The 11,070-nt window shown below is 52.9% G+C and overlaps 1 protein-coding gene across 1 annotated transcript; it reads right to left on the minus strand.

Moving 5' to 3' along the window:
• Positions 1-657: 657 nt before the first annotated feature.
• Positions 658-6,233, minus strand: LOC111141913 (WAP four-disulfide core domain 2). Its single transcript, XM_022494754.1, has 4 exons — positions 6,132-6,233; positions 5,426-5,569; positions 3,224-3,376; positions 658-817 (listed from the first exon to the last, which is right to left on the minus strand). Exons 1-3 carry the CDS (start codon positions 6,208-6,210, stop codon positions 3,225-3,227), a joined length of 375 nt encoding a protein of 124 aa, XP_022350462.1. The 5' UTR covers positions 6,211-6,233; the 3' UTR covers positions 658-817; position 3,224.
• Positions 6,234-11,070: the final 4,837 nt, after the last annotated feature.

Raw genomic sequence — 11,070 nt, forward strand, 5'->3', positions numbered from 1 at the left:
TCATTGATGAAGCATCTGTGTCCAGCTCAGGTCATGATCTTGGCGTCCTGGGATGGAGCCCCGTGTCAGGTTCTCTGTTCAGTGGGGAGTCTGTTTTCCCTCTCCCTCTGCCCCTACCTCCCCCAGCTCATGCTCTCTCTCAAATAAATAAATAAAATCTTGAAAAAAGCAAAGCAAAACAAAACCAACAACCAATGAAAGGACCCCAGCTTTGTCACTTTCTACCCACTTAACTGCAGGCAAGTCACCTGGCAGACTCCTAGTCTAGAACTTGGACAGTCATCAGCCACACCGAGGGCTGCTGTGGCTCGGGGAGATCTCACAAACAAGTCTTCCAGCCCTGGGTCCAGCACCCAGACCTGCTGTTCTCAAGCTCCCGTTCATGAATGGAAGTGACTTCAGAACCGATTCTATCCTGTCTGTGAGCCTGTTCTCTCTTCTGTCTCCCAGGGAAAGGATAACCCCCAGCCTCCTGGGAAAAGCGCTACTGCACAAGCCAAGCCCTGAATGTATGTTTGGTGTTTCAGAGTTGATCTGGCTCTGGTCTTCATGCCCTGATGACCTGGTCGTCCCCCACCCTTGACACCCCTCCTCAACCCAGAGTCAGGGGAGACCGGGACGGAATGATTAAGAATAGAGGCCATGCCCCGCACCCGGTGCTGGAAGTGGTCACTTTATTGGTTGGAAAAGGAAGAAACAATGCTCAGTCCTGGAGGGAGTGCAGAGGCCAGAAAGAGGGGAGGGTAGCTGGGCTGGAGCCAGGCAGGGCCGGGCAGAAACGTCCGCTCCCCCACTCCTTAGGCTGTGGTGGCCGGAGCTGGAGGAAGAAAATCATAATGACACATCAACGACAATATCCAAAATACCAGCCGAGAGGACCTGGAGCTTAAATTCTGGACCAGAGCTCCCCTAGTCTCCCTTTCCACTACACGCACAGCAAAGCCTTGCCTTCCTGAGGCTGGGGGCTCGGCCTGCGCGGCTCTGCGGGTCCTAGACTCACCTCCTGTGCTTCAGACCATCCTGGGACATACCTGGGTAACCGTGTCTCAACCAACCACAGCGGCCTTCCTGGGGGACCATGGTCATTTGTCTCCCTGCAAGTCCCTCAACCACCAGGAAGTTCCACCGTGCCTCCCTTCTTTAGGTTAAGCTGGGATTAGCTGGTCAAGGAGATCCTATTGATCCCATTTTAGAAGCATAACAATGGCAGCTCAGGGAGGTAAAAACTAGTTAAGTGCCAGAGTTGAAATCTGAACCTGGGTCTTCCTGGCCACGAAGTCCAGCCATGCCCCCACCACTTGTAGGCAAGGGATGGCTGGCATCACTGGAGAGCTCTGAGCCCTTGGGAGACTGTGGTTCCCGCTCAGGCACTGGAAGGACCCCTCGAAATAGGAACCATGTGGCCTTGGGCACATCCTCCCCTCTCAGCGGTCTCGGTCTTCTCATCTGTGCAATATTCCGGTCCCACCAGTGACCTGTCAGTCCCTGGGCTGAGAGCATCTCGAGCTAGCCCCCCATCAACAATGAGATTTCAACCACAGGGTGCTTCCAGGTTCCTTCTCCTCCTATATGTCACCCCACTACTGACCTTCGGGCCATCTTTGAGGACGGGCCCACGGTCATCCCTCTGCAAAGCCTGCTGTCTCTACCATTCCAACCCCCGCCCCCGGGAGGCCTTCCTCCTCTGCTCCCACAGCACTCAGCCCTTCCCTCACCACGGCACTGAGGACAGGCACTGGGAGTGTCTTCCATCCGTCCGCCTCGGCCACGGGGCTGCTCTGTGAGGAAGGGCCGTGGTCACCTTCCGTCCCAGCATCTGACACAGAGACCCTGGCACAGCGCTGGATCTCCCAGTGGGCCAGCTAAACGTGCTTGGGGCCTTGTATTTCTTTACTTACTCACACTTTCTCTAGGACTTAGTATTGTTTTATTTTTAGTTGTAAGTAGGGGAGAGAGACGCTCCACAATCCTTTCCTTGCACAGTCAGAGCCACCAGAGGTGATCAAACACAGCCCCCACCTGCCCCGGAGCGAGTGCTTGTCACACTTCGAATACACATTTGATGCCCTCCACGTGCGTCCTGAAAAGCCAAGCTTTTGGCGAAACTAAAGATCAGTCTTTGGCCTCCCATTGGCCACGTTTAAAGAGCTTGCCACTTCCCCGTCTCCTCCAGGTCCTGTCCACTGTCCCCTCTCTCAGGACACAGCTGCTCCTCCCACCGCTGACTTTCTAGGTGCATGCTACGGAAACAGAGTAAATCTTCTTTTTCCCTGCAGCCCAATTCATCAGCAAATACTGTCCCATGAATAATGTCATTCATCAGCGAATACTGTCCCATCCACCTTCACATTATGTCCCAAACCCAGCCACTTAGCTCCCCGGATCTGTCATCTCTGGGCTGGCCTCTCACAGGAGCCTCCTGCTGGTCTCCTGCGTCTGCCATTCCCCCTCTACAGTCTCCTCTCCATCCAGCAGCCTGAGCAATCTTTTCAGATCTAAGCCAGAGCATGTCCATTTCCACAGAGGCAACATCTCCAGGTCAAGACCAAAGTCCTGTAGCGACGTATCAGGCCCCTGAGGAGCTGCTCCATTTACCCCTGACCTTCCTCTTCCTGTGTTCTCCTTGCTCCCTTCCAGCCTCCTGGCTTTTCCTGAAACACCAGGGACACTCCTGATTTTGTACCTGCTGCCCCTCACCTTTAACACCACCACCCTCCACCCACCCCCCACCACCCCCCGAGATCCTCATAGCTTCAAGTTTTGGCAAGTCTGTGTTCAAATGCTGCCTTCTGGGTGGGACCTTCCCTGAGTGTCCCTGTTTAAAAAAAAAAAAAAAAAAATAGCAGCCCTGCTTCCTGCCCACTCTGCCTCACCCCTACCCCAGCACGCCCGTCCCCGTTCTGTTTCCTTTTTCTCCACGGCACTTTTCTCCTTTGAACATTCTACAGAATCCACTCACTTATGTATTTTTCTTCCATTGGCCTGTAAACCGCATCAGAGAGAAATTTTTGTCTGATACGCTCACTCATGTATCATCCTCAGTACCCAGGGCTGGGCACCGCTCAGGACAGATGCTCAGCAGAGACTTGTCGAGCGTGTGAAAGCAAAGAAATGGACAGAGAGTGCACAGCAGTGTGCTTGCCCAGGCCCTCCTTTTCAACCACCTTTACAGCTAGACATCAGTGCACTCCCCCTCCCCGTCTCGTCCCCCACCCCCACCTACCTCAGAAGACAGGAGTGACACAGGACACCTTCCCACAACCATTGTAGCAGCATTTCAACAGGCCAGGACACTGGCTGTCCACCTGGCACTGGTCCTGGCAAAGGCCGAGTTGGGGGAAGTCAGTGTTCACCTTGGGGCAGGAACCCTGCTTTTCTGGGGAGAAAAAGGAGCAAGGGGAAGCGGGCAGAGAGGATGCCAGGAGATGAGTGCTTGTCCACAACGCCGTCCTCCCCCTGTGTCACAAACAGGACAGCTGCCTGTCAGCCTTGATCCCGGGGGTACCTGGGGAGGCCACCTGCAAACCTCTCCTTCTCCTGTTCCCTCCATCCTTGATTTTGGAACCACCCAATACCATGCTGCTGGAAGAACTAAAACCAAGACCTGAACCCAGTCTCTGGCCATCCATTTGCTCACACACACTCACACACACACTCGCACACCCTCTGCTCCACTTCCTGGGTCAAGGAGAAGGGAACTGGGCTCAATTCCCAGGAACCCCAAGAGCAAGCCCAGCCCAAGGTCAAACACAGGCACAGAACTGGCTGATTAGCTCAACAGGACAGGAGTGGCTGCCTTCCCAGCACAGAGAAATCCATGAAAAGGGCAGGTCTGGACACTGGGGTTCCCTAGGCCAAAGGGGAATCAGGAACCTTTTACTGACAAAACACGTCCCTGCGGATAGAGGATCTGCTCTCTACAGAGACATTTTTTGTGTGTTATTTCATTTAGCCCCCATGTCAGTCCCACAAAGTTTGGGATTATTATTCCCATTCTGATGACGAGAAAGCAGAGGCTCAGAGACGTAAAGCAACTTGTTGAGGATCACACAGCTAGCAGATGGGCAGCTCTGAGGTTCTAGTTCAGGAGGCCGTCTGACCCCATCCCTCTTCCTGCCTCAGCCAGTCCATCTGAGACAAAAACAAAACAAAACAAAACAAACAAACAAACAAACAAAAACAGCAAAGACTGCACCTACAAGTAGGCATGCCTTCTGTTCCCCTCCACCTTACTCATCTGTCTGCCTGCCTCTCTCTATCTCAATCCTCACGTCTCCTGATCCTTCTCTCTCTGCTCCAGATTAGAAGGCTCCAGACCCAGTAGCTGCCCCTCACGGGCCAGTCCTCCCTCTACCTATGTCTGAGGTCTCTAATTACAAACCACCCCAGCCCCTACTGGCATCTGGGGAGAAATAACGGAGAGGGAGAATCCTGGGGCTGTGTTCTGGCTGAAGACCAGCAATCACCACAGCTTGGTGCCCTGGGTCATATCCCTGCTTCTAGTCCTCACTTTTTCCCTGTGAAAAATGAGAAGCTTGGATTTCATGTTGTCTATAAGGCCACTCCCTGCTCTGATGAGCGTCCCCATAACACTGGGGGAGAGAGCGAGCTCTAGTAAGGACCTTTTGTGGACCCCCAGCGCTTTCCATAGTTCTCTCTCTCAATCTTTAGAGTGTTAGAGCTTGTTTCAAATACAGGAAGAGAGAAGAGGTGCTCAAGGAGGAGTCCTGATTTCCTTCAAACCAGCCTTCCAGAAGGGGCAAAAGTTGAAGCCCCTCGCTGTGACTCCTCCCCAACCAGGGAGTGACAGTGTGACCTTGGGCAAGAGCCTTTCTGTCTGACACTCACAACCACATCTTCGGGATGGGCTGGGCGCTCCCCTTAACGTGTAAAGCCTCTTTCCGTCTGGACAGAGGAATCCGGGGAGTCTTGCTAGGCCAGGCGCTCCAAGTCCTTCCCCCAGAGCTGGAGGACGCCCCAGGGGAGGGACTCCAAGAGGGCTGGGCGCCCCAGGTCTTGCGACCCAGCCCGCTAGCCAGTCCCGGGCTTCCCCGAGGCTCCAACCCGCAGGGGAGGAATCTGTGAACCCGGTGTCTTGACCTCCGGGAACACCGGGAACGTCCTCCCCGCTGGTGCTTGCCCGGAAGCCCGTCACGCACCAGGGAATGGAATCCAGGCAGGGGTGGGGGACCTCCTCCCCTCCCCCCCTCCCCGCCCCCCCACCCTCCCATCCCTCCACCTCCCGCTGAGCTTCAGCGACTCCTTTGTCTCCCCGGGCCCCGAGGAAGCGCGAGAGCATCTGGTTCCATCCGTCTCGACTCTGCAGGGGTCCCTGGAGTGGGGGGCCCTCTTCCCGGATCCGGAAGCTCTGCCTCCTCCAGCCCACCCCGCCCTTCCCGGCCCCTCCCCGGGCGCCCGGGGTTACCGTTGGGCAGGTGGCAGACGGCTGCGCAGCCGGCCTGGCAGCACTTGAGGTTGCCGGCGCATTGGGCGTCAGAGAGGCACGCCTGCGTGCAGTTCGGGTCGGCCTGTAGCTGGGGGCACACGCCGGGCTTCTCCGCTGCTCCGCCTGGGAGGCGCACGGTCAGTGGACGCGGAGCCCCCATCTCAGAGCGAACCCACCGCCTGCGCCCAGGGCTGCAGATCTCCAGCTCCAAGGGATTCTCAGTCTCTGGCCCTAGGCGTCCCTCTTACAGCCTTCAGAGGGCCCCACCTCCGGGCCGGGGGCCCCGATACTTGGAAGTACGGAGTGGGGGGTACCGAACCCTCATCCTTGGCGCCCTCAATCTTTAGGGACCCCCCCGCACAGCTGAACATCCAGGAGCTTCCGACGTCTAAGCAGAGGGTTCCCCCACCCGCCACGTTTAGCACAGAGCCTATGCCCCAAATTTCACAGTGGGCTTCCCCACCTCCAGCACACTGGACCCCACACCCCAAGCTCCAAGGGTCACCACCTTCAGGAACCAGGGAATCCTCAAATTTTAGTCTTCATGTGTCTCCCCACTTCCGCCCCAGGAATCCCCATTTCTTCAGCTCCCAAAGAGTCTACGTGCGCCTCGGCTGACCCCAGTTCTGGCTGGTGCTCCTGGAACGGCCCCTCTGGGCCCCAGGGCTGTCCCCGCCCCGCTCACCTGGGACCCGGGGGAGGCCGAGCAGCAGCAGGCCGAAGAGGAGGACGACGGCGAAGGGACCCGGGCGGCAGGCGGGCATGGTGCTGGGCCGGGGCGGGGTGCAGGTGTGAGCCACCGCCGGGATGCGGGGATTTAACCACGCGCTGGGGAGGGTGGGGCGTGGGGTAGGGGTGGGGCTCAGCGGCCACCGCGGGCGGGCTGCCACCTCAGACCATTTCACAATCCTTGGGGATCAGGTGTCACTCTTGGCCCCGGTGGGAACCAGGAACCTGAGCAGCTTCCAGGCCGGGCGCAGCTCGACCAGCTGCAGCCGGACCCTTGTCCACTCCTCCCCTCCCTCCTCCCAGCTGGGGCCTGAGCGCAAGGTTGCGGGCGGCCAGGGCTTGGTCCAGGATTCCTGGGTCTCCCTGTAATGCCCCTGGGGAAGGAAGGACAGGCCCACAGGGAGGCAAATAGAGCTTGGGGATTAAGTGGTTGGCCCTGGGGCAGCCAGATCAGAGCGCAGATCCCCGTTTAAGGATTCGCGACAGAGGTCTAGTGTAGTCACACACAGCACATGCTGGGGGCTATAGAAAAAGCAGTTATTATTGATAAATGAACCCATTTGACGCAAGAAACCGAGGCCCACGAAAGTGAAACACCTAACAATCTCAAGCGATTTTGAATGTATGTTTCTCTTTTCCTCTTTTCTCCTCCTCTCCTCCTCCTCCTCCTCCTTCTTCTTCTTCCTCCTCCTCCTCCTCCTCCTCCTCCTCCTCCTCCTTCTTCTTTTTATCCTCTTTTCCAGACCAACGCTCTCTTGGAGCTGACTGTTTGCCAGGCTCTGTGCTCACCGTCTCATGGAGTCTGACGATCTTCCCAGGAATAGAGAGTTACTATTATCATCAACTGTATATGCCTGATGAACCAGACTTCAGGGGTTTAAACGCTTCTCCCAAGGTCCCAGGCCACGCTCTAGAGACAAGGTTTTGAACCCACACCTCCTTCCTCCAAGCCCCCTCCTTTTTTCCCCCATTCCATCATAAATATTCACTAGGTGCCTACTGCCTATAGAGCAAGACAACTGAGGGGCAGGTAGAGAAAGTAGTTAAAGGAGCCCTCTGTCTGGCACTGACCATGGCGGTGGGAACAGGCTGTGACTCCCATCTTCATTGTTTCCTAAAACATGAGGAACCTTGAATAAATCAGTTCTCCATTCTGAGCTTCCATTCTGCCATCCACAAAGATAATGATGATATAAGAATTCAGGGAGAACATGAATGTGGAAAGGCTGTGTCCTCATTGAGGGCTAGGTCCGCAGGATTGACAGAGGAACTCCAGCCCAGACGCACAGCAGGTAGCAGATAAACGGCTGGGAGGGCTCCATAAATGGTGTCTACTGTCACCAAGGAACCTGATCAGGATACACCAATGCCTCAGAATCCAGGCTGGCAAACGCCAGAAAAGAGTTACCTGGGGCATTCGACAAGAGACCCTTCCTGCTCCAACAATCTGAGATTCTGTAAGCCCCAAGAGGTCTTTGCTGCTGGAGGCTAGAGGGCATCTGGGGCACTGCACACTGGGATGATAGATGAGTAGAGCTTTGGTGACATGAGTGTATCAGGCCACTGTCCTCACAGATGACTTCTGGTAAAAGAGGTTTAGAATGACTCCCTCGGGGGTGACTGGGGGCTCAGTCGCTTAAGCAGCTGCCTTTGGCTCAGGTCATAATCTCAGGGTCCTGAATGGAGCCCCACATGGGGCTCCGTGCTCAGCGGGGAACCTGCTTCTTTCTCCCCTCTGCCCCTCCCCCTTGCTCATGCTCTCTCTCTCTCTCAAATAAATAAATAAAATCTTAAAAAAATTTTTTAAAAGAATGCCTCCCCCAACTCCCCGTGCCAATCCTGGGGAATAGAGGGGTATTATAGTTGGGAGGGGCGGGGTCTATTTACTCCGAGCTCAGAGAGCAGTCCACAGCAACGAGGCAGGAACCAGGTGGGGGACAGCCCTGGGCACGCTCCTGAAACTCAGTCCAAGGCATGCAGAGGACGCTTTGACGAGCAGCCAGTTTTCGCCTTTGCACCCAATCGACTACTTACTAGACATTAAGCCTTGGGCATAGCTTCCCGGACCTACTAAGCTCCCCAGTCAGGGAAACTGCCCAGCCACACTCCTCCCCAGCCTTCCCGGGTTCCCTGCTGTCCAGTCCTCTCTTCTTGCAGGAAAGCAGCTTCGTCTAAGGCCTAAGGCCGGGGGGTATCCGGTGCGGCAGAAGATGGAGACATCTCCTCTGCCAACGACCGAAGGCATGAAAAGATGTTTCGCTTTTGTGATGCTAGCCTCTGTGCCAGGAACATTCATATGTTTTCCCTTTTGCATAAAAAGTAAAAAGGGCAGAGACTTTAGAACCAAACATATTCAGGTCTAAGTCAGTGATAGGTTACTTCCTGGTGCTGAATAACGAAAGTTAAACCAAGTATATTTTAAAGACTGAACAGGCTTTATTAATCGGTTCACAAATGGGGCAGCATTCTGTCTAGTGGGTAGAGGGGAGCTCCAAAGGGCCACAGAAAAGCAAAGGTTTTTCAAGTTAGAGAAGGAGCGGAAGAAAGGAAATGATTAACAAAGAATCTATTGTTTTCAACAAGGTCACCCTCCCAAGAGGAGCAGAAGGGGTCTATCAGTAAATTTCCTAGCGCTGACTAGGAAATCCCAATGTTGACCGGTAAAACACTACGTTTCTAGGGTGTTGAAACTGCAGTCAGGTTAGGTATTAAGTCTTGGTTTACTGACTTGGGGCTCGAACCTAAGTCAAGCCATTTTGGGGGCTTGTGGTTTTCCTTTTAACAATTACTCCCTTTCGATCAGAATCTCGGCTTAACCAAGAGATATGCTCAAAATGTAAGGCATTAGCATCACTCTCTAGCTCCGATCTGTAGTGCTCACAGCCCCTGTTGATCTCTCCTTGAGTGAGGTACACGGGTCATGATGTTTTTGCTTAATCACCATGATATTCACAGATTATGACTTCAGGTTCACAGGCTTTAAATCGGTCATTTTCTTCGTTCCTTTTTTGAAGTTTCATGGTAGGGAGATCATTTGCATGGTGGTTAGCGGCTATGAACACACATTTAAGGCTTTTGAGAGGCTAGAACACAGCAGGAAGATTATTGTGATTGTTAGAAACAGGATAATTCCCAATATTTGGAGTGTGCTTCGAAGCTGTGGTCCCCAAGACCCAAACCAATCAAAATTAAGTAAGTCAGGGCACGTGGGTGGCTCAGTCAGCTAACTGTCTTGTCTTTGGCTCAGGTCATGATCCCAGGGTCCTGGGATTGAGCCCCGAATCAGGCTCCCTGCTCAGTGGGGAGCCTGCTTCTCCCTCTCCCTCTGTCCCTCTCCCTGCTAGTTCGTTCTCTCTCTCTCTCTCTCAAATAAATAAATAAAATCTTTAAAAAAAATTTAAATGAGTCAAAGAAAGACCCCACTGAAGGAGTCATTCTTTCAGGCCAAGTGGTTTGCTCAGTGATCTTATGTAAATCACTTTTGACTTCCACAGAAGTTTTAATCCCAGGATTGCAGGTGGTGTTGGCCACAGCAGACACCTACTGGTTCAACTAAAAGATAATCAAGGGCTATTTTATTATCAAGAACAACCTTGGCCAGAAACTCTACGGATCTTTGTTGGGCTATTATTGCTTTGACGGCAAATGATGCAATTTCAAGAATTAAGAAGTTCCCAATCACAGCCTCACTTACATCTATCCTTAATCAGGGAGGTAGGAACCTACCGAAAGGAATGAGTCTTGAATCACGAAAACCTCCTGGTAGATCTTTTGTAATTCAGGATGTAAATTTCAGGACTGTCTTACTTTGTTCGAGAAAAGTTAAGGGCGCAGTTAGATTTTCCCCTAGCCTGAAATAAAAAGTGGTTTTAAATTCTAGGCATTAACCCCCTTTGCAGTGGCTGAGGAGATACAGATGAAGGCGCTGTTTTCCAGGCCAACGCCAGAGTAAAGGAAAGGAAGGGAAGGAGAGTGTCCTGTTTAAAGTATGAAGTCGATCGGTCCTCTTGGATGGAGGCCGTCTACCTGGAAGTCACCTACTTCTCTTCCTAGTCAACTGGACTTGGAGGTCTCCAGCATCCATACGGGATCAGGTAGTGGGTGGAAGCCTCCTTTACCTGTGTGATGTGTCCCCAAGGCTAAATACCTTCAAGTTTTGCAGCAGGGTTTGTCATCAGGAACACTTGGTAGGGTCCTTTCCAACAGGGCTCAAGGGCTGTCTTCCTCTGATGATGTTTCTAGAATACCCAGTCACCAGGCTTTAGACTATGACCAATAGATTCCTTTGAATTGGGATCTGGAAAGGCTTCTTTAACCTGTTGATGACAGACTTGAGCATAAGACTTTAGAAGCTTACAGTAGCTGGGCATACTAGAATGAGACAAGGGATCCACAAAAGGTTTTATACTGATGGAATTTCAAGAAGTCTGCAAGGTTTTCATGAGGCGTTGTATGACCTGTCCAGTGAAGTGGGAGCTTCAGTCCCTGGAGATTCTAGAAGATCTATCCCAAGTGAGAAACACATTTTTAACAGTTTTCTCCCCACACCATGAGGGCAACAATCTTGCAGTAGAGAAAAGGTCCAGCCCATCCAGAAAACATGTAAGAGAGAACAAAAACATATTGGTAACTCATACTTGGTGGCTGTTAAAAAAAAAAAAAAAATACGGCTGCAGGTGTTCAAAGTGTCCAGAGGAAGGAGGTTGGGGGCCCCTGGAGACAAAAACAAGCTTTCCAGGATCATGGATTTGACAAGTCAGACATTGCATAGACTGTTTTTTGCAATATTCTAGAAGTCTTTCCACCGATGTCCATTTATAATTGGGGTCATCTTAAATGCCCTTATGGTGGGCGAAGGAATGCAAACACCAAAACGTGGGGTTTGTCAGAGAGCC

Source organism: Enhydra lutris, unplaced genomic scaffold (assembly GCF_002288905.1).
Source record: "Enhydra lutris kenyoni isolate GAN:26980312 unplaced genomic scaffold, ASM228890v2 scaffoldscaffold6, whole genome shotgun sequence".
In the NCBI taxonomy this organism is placed as follows: Eukaryota; Metazoa; Chordata; class Mammalia; order Carnivora; family Mustelidae; genus Enhydra; species Enhydra lutris.

Coding starts and splice junctions, on each gene's coding strand:
- LOC111141913 (XM_022494754.1), bottom strand. CDS start 6,210: ATGCCCGCCTGCCGCCCGGGTCCCTTCGCCGTCGTCCTCCTCTTCGGC. Junction 5,570..6,131: donor CGGCCTCCCCCGGGTCCCAG/GTGAGCGGGGCG, acceptor TGCGCCTCCCAG/GCGGAGCAGCGGAGAAGCCC. Junction 3,377..5,425: donor CGTCTGCCACCTGCCCAACG/GTAACCCCGGGC, acceptor TTTTCTCCCCAG/AAAAGCAGGGTTCCTGCCCC.